At 52.8% G+C, this 17887-nt stretch overlaps 1 protein-coding gene across 2 annotated transcripts in view; it reads right to left on the bottom strand.

The window, feature by feature from the left end:
- Nucleotides 1-2476: 2476 nt before the first annotated feature.
- LOC144736581 (phosphatidylserine lipase ABHD16A-like) overlaps nt 2477-17887 on the bottom strand; it is a 55505-nt gene continuing 40094 nt past the window's right edge. For both annotated transcript variants that reach the window (XM_078619145.1, XM_078619146.1), the window contains 5 exons: nt 16208-16284; nt 13998-14096; nt 13134-13180; nt 10126-11718; nt 2477-2552 (listed from right to left, as the gene is read on the bottom strand). In XM_078619145.1, coding sequence (XP_078475271.1) covers nt 11635-11718; nt 13134-13180; nt 13998-14096; nt 16208-16284 — 307 coding nt within the window. In that variant the 3' untranslated portion in view covers nt 2477-2552; nt 10126-11634. The remainder of the gene's footprint in view (nt 2553-10125; nt 11719-13133; nt 13181-13997; nt 14097-16207; nt 16285-17887) is intronic.

The following is a 17887-nucleotide window of genomic DNA, read 5'->3' as shown; positions in this document are numbered from 1 at the left end:
GGTGGGGCGGCCCTGCAGAGACTGGCGGGGATTTGGCCTACTCTTCCTACGCTGGTCGAATGTCTTGCATGGAGGGTGGGAATACCAACTTTACCCCACCGCAAAGTCGGCCGGCCAGGTACATGCACACGACGAGTTTGCTGCGCTGGTGCCCCCACCCCCCCAAAGGGCTGGAGGGTGATGGGGTTCGGGGTTATGGCTGCGCTTAGCCACTGCCCCTAATAACCACCGCCACAATTACCACCATCGCCGCCAAAGCTCCCCCGTATAGCCTCATACTGTTAGGGCAAGTCCGTCTATATGGGGCCGTCCATAAATTACGTCACGCACCTAGGGGGGGGGGGGAGGGTGAGACATTTGTGATGATGTGACGAAGGGGGGGGGGGGGTGAGAAATGTGACGTCACATCAAAATGCACAACTTGAAATAAATATTGAATTGTTATAACACTAATTTTTATTCATTTTCAGTCACTATTTGATTATTTAAATTTACTAAGGCCACCTTTTATTTATTCCATGAAGGAGCATGTTGCTTCTCCATGGGAGAATGGAGAAGCATACATTTTCAATGATCTACCAGGTCTTTTCATTGTGGAATGAATATGATCGTTATAATTGTACTCTCAATTTTGCTTCGTTCTACTACAAAGTTTCAAGTATTTTTTTTATAGTTATAATTACTTTCAATAATTTATAATTATAAGATAATTTCAATATAATATTTTCAAGTGAATTTTATGCAAAATTTAAGCTTTCCTACGCCTCCTTTTTATCTTCAAATACATGTTTTCTCGTACATCAGAGTGCAGCGACGCATTAAATACGCACTACAATTACATGAGTTTAAAGCGATTTGAAGCATGTTTTATTTAAAAAAATGGATTTTTTTGGGGGGGGGGGAGGGGCAGCTTTGTGACGTCATATTTGGGGGGTGACTTTTTGTGACGCCGTGTGACGAGGGGTCAAAAATCGTCAAAAATCGCGTGACGTCATTTATGGACGGCCCCTTTGCGGTATAAACTCTGGGTCAGGATTCGAACCCGTACTGACGCGGCAGTCTGTGCGTGAACACGAGTGACCTCACTTGGCGCAGTCTTTGCAGCGTCGTTTGTGTTCGTCTCCTCCAGAGTTAAAACAAATGATAGCAAAAGCAGCCCCCCCCCATTGTATCTGGCACTTTAACCATCCGGAATGTTTCTATTAACCGGCATCGGTCCCCATAGACAAATCTTATGGCGCCACGGTGGCTCGGAGATGTCTTGCCTGCCAGAGGAGCTCGCCATTGGGATGGTGGCGAGACGTTATGGGCCGTCCATAAATGACGTCACGCGATTTTGGACGATTTTTGACCGCCCCCCTCGTCGTCACAAAGTCAGACCCCCCCCCCCCTCAAATATGACGTTCAAAAGCTCTGCCCCCCCCAAATAAAACATGCTTCAAATCGCTTTAAACTATTGTCATTGTAGTGCGTATTTAATGTGGCGCTGCACTCTGTTTAAGGAGAAAAAATTACAAGAAAGTCTATTTAATTAAGTAGAACGTGTTGTCTATATTTATTTAAAGTTGCGCATGTTGATGTGACGTCACATTTCTCAACCCCCCCCCCCAGGTGCGTGACGTCATTTATGGACGGCTCCTTAACTCTCCCGCCTGGAATACAAAAGGTGGTGGGGGGTTAATCCCCAGCCTGACGCCCGTTGTGTATTCACGAGTTGTGCGTCTCACTCTCCCCGTGGTCGCGTGAATTTTTCTCCGGATCCTCCGGTTTTCCCCTACACATTTAAAAGCGTGCCTTTAGGTGATTTGGGCTGCTATCAATGTCCACACGATGATAAGCCACTTCGTTGAGCTATTATCATTTGTGGCCAGGTCGCTTCTGGAAAATAACTACATCGCTCAGTGGGCTTTACCTGGCAAAATAGAAAAAAAACAATTAAATTAGTTTTAGACAAATCTAAGACGAATCTTACTTCATCTGTATCCGGAAAAAATAAATTCCCGACAGCCATCGGGCATCTTGCAGTGCGTGCGCTTCACGTCAGATCCGTTTTGCCAGGGAGCTGTCGCTCATGGCAGTCTGTACGCAACTTCTGATTAGCAACGATTGGCTAACGTACAGTGCGAGAGAAGTTCAACATACACTACACTATACACTACATAATACACTATACACTATTAATAAATTGAAAACTAAAGTTCAACATACATACACTACACATTATGCTAACTACACTATAAGCTACTAAATTGAAAACTAATTTATGTACAATTGGCTGTTGCGTTTAGTTTGTTGTCCTTCTCCACACCTCCGATGAACAATGGTTGGCTACGTACGGTGCCAAAGAAGTTCAACATACAGTACAGTACTACTCTATCCTGTACACTCTAAACGGCCCCAATCAACTTAGTGTGGCTTGTCAGTACCCGATGTAAAAAAAAAGATATAACTTCTTATATCACAGTTACAAAAAAAATGTAGGCTTACGTTTATTTCTTGAAAAGGTGTATTGTATGTACTTGGAAAATTTTCTGAATCATAAGTATGTATATGTAGTGGTGATACGCGCTGGGTGTATATGTCGTGTGCCAGCGCGTATGTACGGGTGTGTGTGTGGTGACGCGCGCTGACGGGGAGGAGCAGGCGTCAGTGCGCGGGTGGGGGTAGTGCTGCTGATTGGCTGTGTGCCGGTGACGCGCCCAGAGGAAGTGATCGGGTAGCAGCGCGGTGTGATTGGTCGGGGAGTGGAAACACGCGCTGAGCGGAACCGGATCGTAGGGATAGCGCGTGGGGATTGGGTAACTGAGGAGCGGTGCCGACGTTGAGGTCCGCATCCGCTCCGTCTCCCGGGAAGAAGGGGTATATAAGGTGATGCACAGAGGAGCAGGGGGCAGAAGTGGAACCATCTAAGAATGAAGACGAAGGTGCAGAGATAGAGCCCGGAGAGGAGAGTAATGGGTAGCCAGCGAGAGAGTAAGGTATAGTGTGTAGCCAGCGAGAGAGAAAGGTCTACACGAGCTGAGTAATGTATAGTGTGTAGCCAGCGAGAGAGAAAGGTCTACACGAGCTGAGTAATGTATAGTGTGTAGCCAGCGAGAGAGAAAGGTCTACACGAGCTGAGTAATGTATAGTGTGTAGCCAGCGAGAGAGAAAGGTCTACACGAGCTGAGTAATGTATAGTGTGTAGCCAGCGAGAGAGAAAGGTCTACACGAGCCGAGTATGCATACGGTGTAGCCAGCGAGAGAGAAAGGTCTACACGAGCCGAGTATGCATACGGTGTAGCCAGAGGGAGATGCAAAGTCTACACGAGGCGAGTGGAGAGTGTAGCAGAGGCGCAGAGTCTACACGAGGCGAGAGAGGAGTGTAGCCGAGGCGCGGAGTCTACACGAGGCACAGAGAGCCGGCAGCACAGAATCCAGAGTCAAGAGAAGCGCATTGTGAGAAGAGAGGCCACGCGTTGTATTGTTACGAGTCAAGATTTAATAAAAGAAGTGTGTTCCCGTCAAGGAGTTCCTGCCGTCATTTTCCAATACTTCATCTGGCGTCAGAAGTGAAACGGGCTTCCAAGTATGGAGACGAGGAAGACCCGTAGGACCCACGGGATTGACCGCGAGGAAGACCTGGACGACTCGGGGCCGCTGGTGGCGGGGGGTGAGGAAGAGGACTTGCCCACGCTGCAGGGTCCGTCGACGGCGCCGGCCGAGCGACCGGGGACAGACGCCGGGCTTCGTGAGGCGCACTCCCGACTGGCGGAGCTGCTGCTCGCCGCCGCGTCCATCTTGGCGGAGATCAGCTCGTCGGGAGGAGCGGGGACGGTGGGGGACATTTTACAAGGTCGCCCCGCAGATTCCCGCCAAAACGAATGGGGGATTCCCGCCATTGCGCCTGGGCCTACTTTTGGCGGGAACGGCGAGCGCCACGTGGTGGTGGGTTCCCAAGCGCGCGCATCGACGTCATCAGCGCGCGAGGGGGTCCGCCATCTTACGTCTGCTGCTGGAGCCGCCATCTTAGACACCGACGGACAGGCGGAGAGGAACCACGAGGCGGATGACTTCATTTTTCAGCAGCGCCTGCCCACGTTGTCAGCCTTCAAGGCGGAAGGCGGAGACTGGGGCCAATTTCAGCGAAGGTTTTTGGCCCATCAAGAGATGTCAGCGTGGTCCGATGCTACGGCGCTGCGGGCATTGCCCGCCATGCTGGACGACGATGCGCTCGCGGCCTTCAGGGCTGCACGGAAGTCGGACCGCTCCACGCTGAAGGATGCGCTGGGGTTGTTGGCCAGGGTCTACGGGCCTCCCTCTACGTGCCGCCATCAGTTCTACGCAAGACGGAAAACGGCCACGGAGACCGCGCTGGCCTATCGCACGGCGTTGCTGGCTCTTGCTGATGCTGCGTTCCCTCGGATGGACGAGGAGGGCCAAGACGCGATGGTTTTGGAGCAGCTGCTCAAGTTGGCGCAGGACCTGGGGGTCCCTATCAACACAGCTGACGAGATTGATATTTCTTCTTTGAGAGTCGCCACGAGTATTCAAGCGCACGAGGCCCTACAACGGAAGCAAGGCGTTGGTTGCAACGCTGCTGTCGTCGCAGCCCCGGGTTTGGTGGTCGCCGAACCCCAAGTCGTCAGCCCACGAGAGGAGGCGTTCGCCACGGGACGACCAGGGGACTGGAGGCCGGGGGCCCGGTCGCCTCTGCGATCGGGCCGAAAGTCGGAGCAACCAAGATCTACTCCGACCCTCGTCACGTGCTATAACTGCGGCCTCCGGGGCCACGTGGCGTCCGGGTGCCGCGCTCCGCGGCAGCGCGCCATGGGAGCTCGGCTGGACGACGACCGAGAGCCCAAGTCATCTCTACAATCCCCGGCAAGTCGCGGCACCTCACACGCTCGGCCTGTTTATTCGGCACACATGGGACGCCGCGTTGCGGCGGAGGAGGGCCGGTTAAGGTTCGGGGATTCGGTTCGGCGAGGGGGGTTCGGCCGGGACCAGGGAGACATTGAATGGGCGGAATTGGGGCATAGAATTGTGGCTGCTTCGGCGGGTTCGTCCGTTGTTACGGGATCTATTGATGGGGTTGAGATTAGGGTGTTAGTGGACACGGGGGCATCGGCAACTATTATATCGGACCTCATTTATAATATTCTTCCGGTCCAATGTCGTCCGCTGCTTCCAGTGGATGTGCCATTTTACGCCGCTAACGGGGGATCGTTGGGCATTATCGGTCAGGTTAGGGCGTCCATTTGCATTGGAGATATCAAATTGTCGGGACCCGTTTTCGTTTCGTCTTCTTTGGCAGTTCCGTGTCTTTTGGGCACTGACTTTTTGGCTAAAATGCCCATTAAAATTCTTATCGATCAACGATGCATTGAACTGCCATCGGGTCGCCGGATTTCATTTTTGACGGGCCCTACTGACATTCGGACGGCGTGCGCTACGATACAAGCGGTGGCGACGCAGACAGTGCAAGTGCCCCCGGGTTCACAGATGTTGATTCCCCTCCGGTTGCGGAAACCATGGGTGAGGGAGGCTTCGGGACAGAGTATGCTTTTGGGTCCTTCTAACAAGGCTGTCGGGGGTCTTGATTTATCGGTGGCTCACACTTTGGTGCGGGCTGACAGGGATCCGTTTGTGATGGTTTTGAACGCGGGGTCGCGACCAGCTGTCATTCCGCAGGGCACCGTGCTGGCTCACGCGGCGCAGGTCCCTGGGGATGATGGGTTGGTTGCGCAGGTGGGCTCGAGCCCCGCGCGGAACGTTGAGCCAAGGGAAGACCTTGAGTGGGTCCATTCGTTATGTGCCGCCTCGGACGATTTGTCGGCGGCGCAGTTGGGTGCGCTGCGCGAGTTGCTCATTGAATTCTCTGATGTATTCAGTAAACATAAGTATGACATTGGGTGCACGGATTTGTTGCACCATCACATTGAAACGGGCGATGCGGCGCCGGTCAGGCTAAATCCCTTCCGACTGAGTCCCGTGGAGAAGGAACATGTTCAGTCGGCTGTTAACGATATGCTAGAAGCCGATATTATTTCGCCCTCCTCTAGCCCGTGGGGAGCGCCTATTGTGCTGGTTAAGAAGCAGGACGGGTCCCTGCGATTCTGCGTTGATTTCCGTCGCCTGAATAAGATCTCTGTGGCTGACGCGTATCCGCTCCCCAGGATGGATGAGTCCCTCGATGCATTGTCTGGTGCGCGATATTTTTCGACTCTTGATTTGTTATCGGGGTTTTGGCAGTTGCCGCTCGACGAAGAGTCGAAACCTAAGACAGCATTTCGGACTCCAGGGGGGCTGTTCCAGTTTAACCGGTTACCCATGGGACTTCACTCCTCTCCAGCGACGTTTCAGCGACTTATGGAGCTGGTTTTGTCGGGCTTGCAGTGGGATACATGCTTGATTTATATGGACGATGTCATTGTTTTCAGTAAAACGTTTGAGGAACACCTCCGGCGATTGAGAGGGGTGTTCTTGCGAATGCGATCGGCTAAGTTGAAATTTAAACCGGCCAAATGTCACCTCCTTCGTAGGTCCGTTAGATACTTGGGTCACATTGTCGATTCTTCGGGGATCTCCACCGATCCCGCGAAGACGGATTGTGTCGGTTCGTGGCCGACACCTACGTCCGTTTCTGACGTGCGTAGTTTCATCGGGTTTGCTTCTTATTATCGGCGGTTCGTTGAGCACTTCGCCACTATTGCAAAACCCTTGCACGCTCTAACGGCGAAGGGAGTGAAGTTCAAATGGGGACCGGAGGAGGAGGCCGCGTTTCGCTCCCTCCGGGACGCCTTGGTGGGTGCCCCACCCTTGTGTTATCCCGATTTTGCCAGTCCCTTTTTGCTGGACACGGATGCTAGCAACACGGGCATTGGGGGGGTGCTATCCCAAGTCGTTGGGGGTGTCGAAAGAGTTGTCGCCTACGGTAGTAGGGTGTTGTCTCCGGCGGAGCAGCGCTACTGTGTCACCCGTCGCGAGCTGCTTGCCATTGTTTTTTTTGTGCAGCAGTTTAGGCCATATCTTTATGGTCGTCACTTTACAGTCCGAACGGACCACGCGGCGCTACAGTATTCATTGAGGGTCGCCCAGCCCTCGGGCCAGTTGTCGCGTTGGTTGGAAGTCCTCCAGGACTATCAGTTTACGACTACGTACCGTAAGGGGTTGCGACACACGAATGCCGATTGCTTGTCGCGGTTGTTGCCTTGTGATGAATGCGCGTGTTTGTCGGGATCGGCGCGCTGTAAACCGACGCTTGCGGGGGAGATGGGGGCACTGGCTGCGACAGCGGGCGCACCGATCGGGGATGATTCCACTGCCTCTCAGGGTCGGGACTCGCTGCTCTCGCTGTCGCTCAGCGAATGGGGCCGCCTCCAGATGGCGGACAGCTCGCTGCTAGCATTGCGCCGCAAGGTTGGGGGTCCCGAGGGGGACCAGGAGCGTACCGGCTCCTATGTACTTGAGCGGGGCGTGTTATTGAAATGGGACAGTTTGTCCCGGCGGAACGCACTCGTGGTGCCTTCCGCTGTGAGGGGGAGGGTTGTCTTGGCGGCACACGAACGCCTCTTGCACTTGGGAGTTAATAAGACGCTTGCCCTGCTTCAGCGTGACTATTACTGGCCGGGAATGGGAAGTGATGTGGTGCATATTCTGAAGGGGTGCGTTGAGTGCGCCAGGCGTAAACCACCGGCCGTGGCAGCTAATCCACCGCTGCAATCTATTCAGGTCTCGCGTACCAACGAGCTCGTTGCACTCGATATTTTGGGGCCCTTCCCAGTCACGCCGAGAGGGAATAAATATTTGTTAGTGGGGGTCGAATACTTTACCCGATGGCCTATGGCGTGGCCTCTCGCTAACCAGTCGGCAGCGGCTGTGACGGATGCCTTCGTCCAGGGCTATGTCCTGGACAAGGGGGCTCCCGAACGCCTGCTGACCGACCAAGGTAAAAATTTTTCGAGTAAATTGTTGCAAGAGGTGTGCGATCTGTTGGGTACCAAGAAGGTGCGTACCTCCCCGTACCACCCGCAGACTGACGGGATGGTGGAGAGACTCCACAAAACCTTGACTTCCATGCTGTGCCAGCAGGTGTGCGAGGCACATGTAGATTGGGACCTGCAGGTCCCGGGAGTCCTTGCCGCGTATAGAATGGCCCCCCATGCAGCTACGGGGTTTTCCCCATTCTATTTGATGTACGGTCGGGAAGCTGACCCGCCAATAGAAACGCAACTTGGCCTGTCCGCTCCACGAACTAATTCTAATTTGGCAGAACATATTAAGTTTAATATTCACAAGCTGACAGAGGCAAGGGAGGCCGCGCGGCTTAATTCGCGGGCTCGCCAAATTGCTAATGAACGGTTGCGGGCACGGAAGGTGTCCATGCACGAATGGAAACCAGGTGACAGGGCCTGGCTGCATTGCCCTCAGGCACCCTTGGCTACGTCGCCTAAATTGTTGAGACCGTGGAGGGGACCCGTGGAGGTCGTGCGCGTTGCACGGCCCCAGTGCGTTCAGATAAAGTGGGGAAAGCGCCGGTGGTACGTTCACCCCTCCCGACTGAAACCGTTCTCGCCTCCATATGGCCTCCCCTTGTGTCGTGATGGCCGGGCGTGTGACGTGACCGGCGACCCAGAGGGGGAAATGTCTCTGCCTGATCCACACGTATCTTCGCCTGATCTGCTCCCAGGTGTCTCGGAACTGACAGCTGCCGATCACCGGCGGCCGGATCTCCGCGGCGGGGCCGGCCCTTTCAGGCCCGTTCCGCGCCGTCTGGAGCAGCCGGAACCGCCGGACGGTCGTCAGTGTCCCGCCCCATACGATGGACCAGCCAGACGGACTCGCGCCAGGTCGTGCTACTTTGCATGACCTGCCTCGTGAGGAGTCGGGGCAGTTGGAGCGCCTCGTCACTGCGTGTAGTCGCAGGGACGTGGGGCGCGTTCGTTTCGAATTTGCTCGTATCGTGTTATTGTTGACTTTTCGGGTTCATTGTCAATCTGTACATAGTTATTCTTGTTGTTGTTGTTGTTGTGTTATGTTACGGGGCACACTCGGGGGGTTACGGGGTTTTTTTTTGTTGGTTGTCGTTTTATCGTCGCGGTTGGTTGTTGTTAGCAGCCGGGCCGGCTGCGAGCTATGTGGGAGGGGGTGATGTAGTGGTGATACGCGCTGGGTGTATATGTCGTGTGCCAGCGCGTATGTACGGGTGTGTGTGTGGTGACGCGCGCTGACGGGGAGGAGCAGGCGTCAGTGCGCGGGTGGGGGTAGTGCTGCTGATTGGCTGTGTGCCGGTGACGCGCCCAGAGGGAGTGATCGGGTAGCAGCGCGGTGTGATTGGTCGGGGAGTGGAAACACGCGCTGAGCGGAACCGGATCGTAGGGATAGCGCGTGGGGATTGGGTAACTGAGGAGCGGTGCCGACGTTGAGGTCCGCATCCGCTCCGTCTCCCGGGAAGAAGGGGTATATAAGGTGATGCACAGAGGAGCAGGGGGCAGAAGTGGAACCATCTAAGAATGAAGACGAAGGTGCAGAGATAGAGCCCGGAGAGGAGAGTAATGGGTAGCCAGCGAGAGAGTAAGGTATAGTGTGTAGCCAGCGAGAGAGAAAGGTCTACACGAGCTGAGTAATGTATAGTGTGTAGCCAGCGAGAGAGAAAGGTCTACACGAGCTGAGTAATGTATAGTGTGTAGCCAGCGAGAGAGAAAGGTCTACACGAGCTGAGTAATGTATAGTGTGTAGCCAGCGAGAGAGAAAGGTCTACACGAGCTGAGTAATGTATAGTGTGTAGCCAGCGAGAGAGAAAGGTCTACACGAGCCGAGTATGCATACGGTGTAGCCAGCGAGAGAGAAAGGTCTACACGAGCCGAGTATGCATACGGTGTAGCCAGAGGGAGATGCAAAGTCTACACGAGGCGAGTGGAGAGTGTAGCAGAGGCGCAGAGTCTACACGAGGCGAGAGAGGAGTGTAGCCGAGGCGCGGAGTCTACACGAGGCACAGAGAGCCGGCAGCACAGAATCCAGAGTCAAGAGAAGCGCATTGTGAGAAGAGAGGCCACGCGTTGTATTGTTACGAGTCAAGATTTAATAAAAGAAGTGTGTTCCCGTCAAGGAGTTCCTGCCGTCATTTTCCAATACTTCATATATATAACTCTCAGATAACCGGCATATTAAATGAACCAGCAAACCCTCCATTGGATGCCGGAGATTTTTGCTGCGATAGTAATAATTTGAACATTTGATTCTTGCAATGATCCGTTACCCAAAATGCAATACGCGAGAATGCAAAACAGGAAGTCGCGAGGAAGTCAGCAGCCGAGCAGTTGTCCCCTAGAGAGTTCCCAGAGCCTGGGGGTTCCACTCCGGGTTTTATCTCCAACCCACAGAGAGACCTCATCGGAGGGTCGAGACGGACACCAATGCCTGCACATTCTACAAACGACGCGAGGGTCGCCCCTCGATCTACCAACGAACGTTCCCCGCCTCGCACCATTTCGCGTTAACGCAATTGACGAATAAATTATTAATGTAAAACACGAAAAGATAATTATTTTTTTCCCCGTTCACGTGGAAATTCACTTTGGGCACGTTGCAACGGAGACCGATGTAATAATGTGTTGAACTTCTTTCGCACACAAAGCGGCGTCGGTGGTAGTTGTGGTGGTGATTGTGGTGGTGTTTGGTGATGGTGGTGATTGTAGTGGTGGTAGCTGTTGTGGTGTTTGGTGATGGTGGTGTTTGTGGTGGTGATGGTGTGGGGAGCCGCGGCGCAGTGGTTAGTGCGTTGCGCTATGAACCCGACAGAGTTTGATTCCCGCTCACGGCCTCCCAACCCGATGACCTCCCAAACCAGTACCTGATGCCGTGTCTAGTAAACATCGCCAACTATAGAGACAAAGGCGGTCGGGCGTGCTGCTGTCCACCCACCCCATCGTGTGCTGTGCTGGCCTTCATAGGCGCTGCTACTCGCTAACAGCACTTTCCCCAACAGTCTTGTTCAGGCGACACAGAGGACCTTTGTCTTTTGGTGGCTGTGGTGGCAGTTGTGCTGTTGTTGGCAGAGGTGGCAGTTGTAGTTACAGGGGATAGTGATCATGCACAGCCAGAACTCCGAACCCCATCTCCAACCTCAACCACAACCCCAGATGTCAAGGCGTACCTCGGATGCTATCCCGAACTGCATCACATCAACAGATTTGTACGTAAGCAAAGCTCCTATCTCCATCGCTGTCCATAGCAATACCCCGATCCCGAATGCTGACACTATTTATATATTCCTCACGAATGCGTATCCCTAACCTTGCCTCTGATCCTACATCTTGAAATTCAATTGCAAAACCCCATCTTCAACCAAAACCCGATGCCTTGCATTAGCCGTGTGTCCAACCCAATCACCTTTGCCCAGTCCCTAACCTCCTCACTCTCTACCCCTAACCCCATCCCCAAATCCCCTCACTCTGCCCATACTCTTATCCCCTATTCCCTTCACTCTAACCCTATCCCCTAACCCCGACTCATCAGCAGTAGTCACGGGCTGCTGCTCGTCTTGTGTCCGGGCGGACGGGAGCAGCGATGTCGCTGGAATCTCAAACGCATTGACGGGGCAGGCGAGGGCAGCTGGGACGGGGGCAGTTGGGGTGACGAGGGGCAGCAGGCTCAGGGAACCCAGGGCAACGTGAATTCGCTGGCGGGTAGCGGAGAGCAGTGCGTCATCTCCACGTTCTTCATGTACTTACGAGCCTGCACGCACACACACAAACGACACATACACAACCTTATACAACACACATGACACATATAACACAGACTCACACGACACACACGACATGTACACGATACACACAACAAAGATCCCCCCATGTAGCCATTAACAGACTTGTTGGGGCAAAGTGTTGTGAGCGAGTAGCAGGGCCTATGAAGGCCGGCACTGTGGCACACGAGAGGGGTGGGTGGCCAGCACCCACACCCAGCAGCCTTTGAGGCTGAGTCGACCTTGGGGAGGCCAAGGAACGGTTCAGATAATAATCTTCGCCGGGGTTGGTCTTAAACGGGAATCCAACTCTGGTTGCCAGGTTCGTAGCGCGCTACCGCCCCCCACAAGGGTACAAAGACAAAGATCCCCCGTACAGCCTTTACAGACTGTGAGGGCGAGTGTTTTTAGTGAGCACCTATGAAGGCTGCCACACGAGGGGGTGGGGGGTGGCCAGCACCACACTGGGGGAAGGACAACAAACTAACCACAACAAAAAGCAGTTCTAAAGAAATTCGTTTTCAATCTCGAATATTTAAAAGTGCATAGCACCCAGTGGCTTCCTAATATCGGAAGGAAGAACGTTCCAGACGGCCGCAGAAGCGCATCTGAAAGCGCATGATGTGGTGACCGTGTTTGTTCGGTGGCTAGCCAAAAGTCGCTGCTTCGAGGACTGCTGGCATTCGAGGGATGGTTTATGTTCCTTGACGAGATGAGCAGGGTGTTGTGGGGCTCATTGTGGCAAACACTTTGTGTGTAATGAGTGCCACCTTCTAAAGTATTCCTTCGGCAACCAGAAGCCAATGTAGCTTGTCGAGCACCAGAGAGACATGGTCATATCTCACATATAGCGGGTCTCTGCTGTGTGCATGCTGTGTGCATGTACCCCACTTGCAGTGTGTGTGTGTGCTGTGTGCATGCTGTGTGTGCGTGCTGTGTGCATGCTGTGTGCATGTACCCCACTTGCAGTGTGTGTGTGTGCTGTGTGCATGCTGTGTGTGCGTGCTGTGTGCATGCTGTGTGCATGTACCCCACTTGCAGTGTGTGTGTGCGTGCTGTGTGCATGCTGTGTGCACGTGCTGTGTGTGCGTGCTGCGTGCGCGTGCTGTGTGCGCGTGCTGTGTGTGTGTGCGTGCTTGCTGTGTCCGCGCTGTGTGTGCGTGCTGTGTGTGTGCTATGTGTGCGCGCTGCGTGCGTGCTGTGTGTGCGCTGTGTGTGCGTGCTGTCTGTGTGCTGTGTGTGCGTGCTGTGTGTACGTGCTGTGTGTGCGTGCTGTGTGCATGCTGTGCGTGCTGTGTGTGCTGTATGCGTGCTGTGTGCGTGCTGTGCGTGCTATGTGCGTGCTGTGTGTGCGTGCTGTGTGCGTGCTGTGTGCGTGCTGTGTGTGCCCCGTGCGCTCTCTCACCAGGTACATGACCAGCTGCGTCTTCTGCTGTTCTGACAGCTCCTCCCCTGTGGCACAGAGACACACAGCACGGTCACGGGGGAGGCGGCCAGAGACTCACGGGACCCCCGAGACCCCCTGGCACCCTGAGACCCCAAGACCCCGAGGACTCGCCGGGCGGTGGCGGCACGCTCACCGCTCGTTGCAAGGGGTTCGCAGTTCAATTCCGGCAGGCCGTCCCGGTCATTACCACGGTGCGGTCATCATCAGCGTCATGATCACGATCCACGGGCAGGTAGCCCCATAGTAGTAGGTGGTGTCCCCTGCACATTTCGTCGCTAGTTGTTTCCCACTTTCCTCTCCCTGTCTTGTGCTCAGGCAGAGGCCACGTCTTTCTGGCAACCCCATCTCTCATGATGTCGTTGTCGTCAGGCCATTCGGCGGTGCGGTGGCGGAAACGTGAATTACGATTCTCCCTGCCATCCGCTTCGCGGTGAACGTTACAGATTCTGTGACATCGTTTGGAAAGAGGAGCGTTGCCACTCTTGTTCGCGTGCCCGCCGGTGTCGCGGTCGAAATTGGCCAATTTGATGAATCGCCGACAAGTGTGGGGGAGCGGTGGCGCAGCGGTTAGCGCCCTGGCGCCGACTTCGAGTTCCATTCCCGCCCGCACAAAAAACATCAATGGCGAACAGTTGAGCAGGTCCTGGGCCTTCTGTAGGACTGGGGACACAAAGGCGGCCGTGCTGTGGTGCTGGCCACCCACCCACCGTGTGCCGTTCCGACCTTCATAGGTGCTACTACTCGCTAACAGCACTTGCCCCAACAGTCTGTTAAGGCTACGCAGGGGGGATATCTTTGTCTGTGTGCGTGTGCAGGAGTTACCGATGGACCAGGGGTAGCCGGCAGGATGATCGTGGGCGTAGGACTTGAGAAGCGACGCACACCACTCCTCATCCACGCGGTATGCACTGTAGACAGTCACTGACAAAGGCAAAGACCCCCTGTATAGCCTCAGGAGACTGTTGGGGCAAGTGCTATTAGCGAGCAGCAGCACCTATGAAAGGTCGGCAAAACACACAAAGGGGGTGGGTGGCCAGCACCATGCCCGGCTGCCTTCGTCTCCCCAGTGGCGATGTAACAACACACCACACCAGGTGTTCATTTGAGGCCGAGTCGACCCAGGGGAGGCCTAGCACCAGTTCACAAAAAATCGTCACCAATGTTGGTGTTGGCCATGAGCAGGAATCGAACTCGGGTCGACGGGTTCGTAGCGCAGCGCACTAACCACAATACAACCGCTCCACACACGCACCACACGCACCACACACACACAGAGCTACACACAGAGTTATACACCCACCACACACAGAGTTACACACACACACACCATACACATGTCTGTCGAAAACAAACTCCCAACAAGTCACCAGCAGAGTGACCGTGGTGCTGGGAGACCCTTGGTTTATGAACGTACGTTCGGTTTACGTTCATTTCGCATGAGCGCAAATCACAAATTAGAGACAATTTTTGGTAAAATAAAATTGAATTTCCTTCCGGGTTCACAAAATTTCACTCCGGCACGTGCCACGGAATCACCAAACGAGAAGCCACCTGGGAGGCTGCATCATCCGTCTGCTACTGCGAAAATAAAGCTTCGTAGCTCATCAGATTCCTCCGCCAGGGTACATAAAGATTCTGATCCATGACAGGACCACGGTGCCCCTACAGTGCAACAGTAACACCTCCACATCACTTTTGGCGAGTTCCCTTAAAAGGCTACGAAGTTTTTAATTAATTATTATGAAATCGTTTTAATATTGAAATTATTGAATTATTATTTTCGTTTTGGGAAAATTGAAATAGGTGTATATTTTTAGGTTACTAGTTGGAATGTTCAAAACGCATTCCTAAATTAATGGGAAAAGCCGTTCCGATTCACGAAATTTCGTTTCACGTGCGTTGTCTCAAGAACGGCACACCTTTTGTAAACCGAGGGATACCGGTACTGGGAGACCCACAGACACGACCAGGGGACCCGTGCGTAACCAGAAGACCCACGCACACGACCGGAAGAACACCGAGACGGGGATTGGTGTTGGTCTCAAGAGTGGCCGGCATGATGAGCATTGCATTGTTTAACTGTGCATCGAGTTCAGTGTGCGAGCTCCTGGACCACAGACTGGTAACGTGGGGCGCCATGATGGCCAGATGTTAATTACCCCACCTGGTATACATGAGGTCGTGGGTTTGATCCCGACCCTGACAATGCTTGTATATTTGGAGTGTGCGAGTCTCTCTCCCCGTGGCCGCGTTGATTTTTCTCAGTGTCCTCCGGTTTTTTCCCTCCACATTTATAATCAATGTAACGTGTTCAGAGTATTTGGCTGCTACAAATTTCCACATGATAAGCCACTTCGTTGAGCTATCATTTGTGATAGCCAGGTCGCTTATGAAAGAGAGCTACATAGCTGCTAAAGTAAAAATAGTTATTTACGCAGCAAATCGCAGACAGAGTTTGAAAAGTGAAAATATTTTTGTGAAGGTGGCCGGGGCGTTCCAAGAGGGCAGAGACCCACGAAGCCGAGAGATTCAATGGCACTGCGGTGAGAGATGTGCAGTCTGCGTTCTCCTATAACGTGCTGGTAGTTGCGTTCCTGAGAAACACCGCGTTAAATGGGAAAATCGCGTTATAAATAAATAATATATACAATACAGGGGGTAAAGCACAGTCCGCGATAACACGTGGGATGCGTACACAGGGCTGAACAAAGACCGAGGAGCTGTGGGTAGCATCTACAAGCATCCGGCAGCATCCTCGTGTGATGTGGCGCCAAGGCAGCTGTACGACCACTTATTCCTTCTCGCGCCACGGAGTTCCGTTTGCTCCATCGCATTATATCCAATTCGCATCCGCGTTATACATAAAAAAACGTGTTCCCTAATACATTAATCGCGTTACATTAAATTTGCATTACGATGAAAACACACGGCGTTACAGGGGAACAGACTGCAGTTGTGAGATTGTTATTGGTTGGTGCTAGGAGATGGCGATGGGAGGCGCCGATTGGGGATGGTAGGAGGAGACGGCTTACCTTCGTTCACTGGGTCTCCCACAGCCAGCCACTGCCTCAGAGACTCCATGCTTTGCTTGGTCACCAATTTGGGATATCTGCACATTGAAGACAAATATCACCGGTCGATCAACAGACCATAGATGGTGAGCACCGATGAAGGCCAGCGCTGAGGGTTGGTGTTGCCAGCCTCCACGCCCTGCCGCCTGTCTCCCCAGCTACACACACAGCTATACACAGCTGCACATACACAGAGGCACACACAGCTACACGCACATGAAGATAAAGATCCCCCCCCTATAGCCTAAAGAGACTTTTGGGGCAAGTGCTGTTCGCGAGTATGAAGGCCGGCACAGCACACGAGGGGGTGAGCGGCCAGCACCACTCCCAGCTGCTTTATCTTCCCAAGTGCTGATGTTGACACACCGCACCAGGTACTCATTAAAGGCTGAGTCGACCTAGGGGAGGCCCAGGACTGATTCAGATAATCGTCACTGGTGTTGGAAGTGAGCGGGAATCGAACTTACTTGGCCGGGTTCGTAGTGCGTCACACTAACTGCTGCACAACCGCTCCCCACTCGCACACAAACACACACCCACTTTGGACCATCATTATTGACAACTAAGGTATTTATTCAGTATGTATACTCCTATTTATTGTCGAAGAATATTTTTGGCAGAGGGTGTGTTTATTTCAATTACAATTTTTTTAGTTTAACACGTAGGCTTTCGCGACCCATATCATCCATAATGTAGTTTTTTTTAATTAGATCGCGTATACAGATCACCATACGTCAATGGGGATTACCTGTACGCAAACAATCATAGGTACTGCTATTTTAGTGCACGCAAACGACAGGAGATACAAGAACAATGTGCATGCATAATGTACGTTGATTACCATATGAATAACACAACCAGCAATGGATACTCATTGTAATTTATATGCATTCATTAATCCCCTCCCCCCTTCGCACGTGAAGGGCTCAAAAGTGACGTCATCACAGCTATCTCTCTATCCACAAATCTGGCTGCCGCCTGATGAAGCTCGTTGTAATTACTGGCGAAACGTCGTACTCGGATTGTAAATGTTGTGGCTTTGCTCTCCAACACACCGGTGGTGCTGTTACTTGTAACGAATTGGCATGTTCTGTTTAAATGGCAAACCTTACTAATTGGCTGTATTCGGGTAGTGGCGGGTTTAACGACACATTTATATATTTACACGGATCTAACCCAAAAAAAACTATTTTATGGATATTTTTAGTCTATTTGGCATACTGTACAGTACGGATTTCAATTGTGGTGTCTTTTGTTGGTTACCGTGTGCCTGAGCCCCTTATTCAGGCAAGGTGGAAGTGTTGAATGTCGCGCTTTTGGCTGTTGTGTCACTTTCCAAGAACGTCACCCCTCGCGATATTCAAGGGTCTCCTTGCTGTACCTTACTGTACCTTACTGTACTCTGTATAATTTGTGTTAAAAGTTTACTGCTGTACACACAGTGTTGAGTACAGTATTTTTTGTAATTTAACGTAACGTAAGTAGAACTTCTTTCACACCGTACGTAGCCAACCGTGCTAGTCGGATGCGCGGGGGAAGGACAACAAACAAAACACAACAAGAAGCAGTTCTAAAGAAATGAGTTTTCAGCTTAATATAGTCGCATAGTGTATAGTGGGTAGCGCAGTGTATAGTGTCGTA

Source organism: Lampetra planeri, chromosome 61, assembly GCF_965212315.1.
Source record: "Lampetra planeri chromosome 61, kcLamPlan1.2.h2, whole genome shotgun sequence".
NCBI classification, from domain to species: Eukaryota; Metazoa; Chordata; class Hyperoartia; order Petromyzontiformes; family Petromyzontidae; genus Lampetra; species Lampetra planeri.
This window is presented reverse-complemented; position numbering and strand designations above follow the sequence as displayed.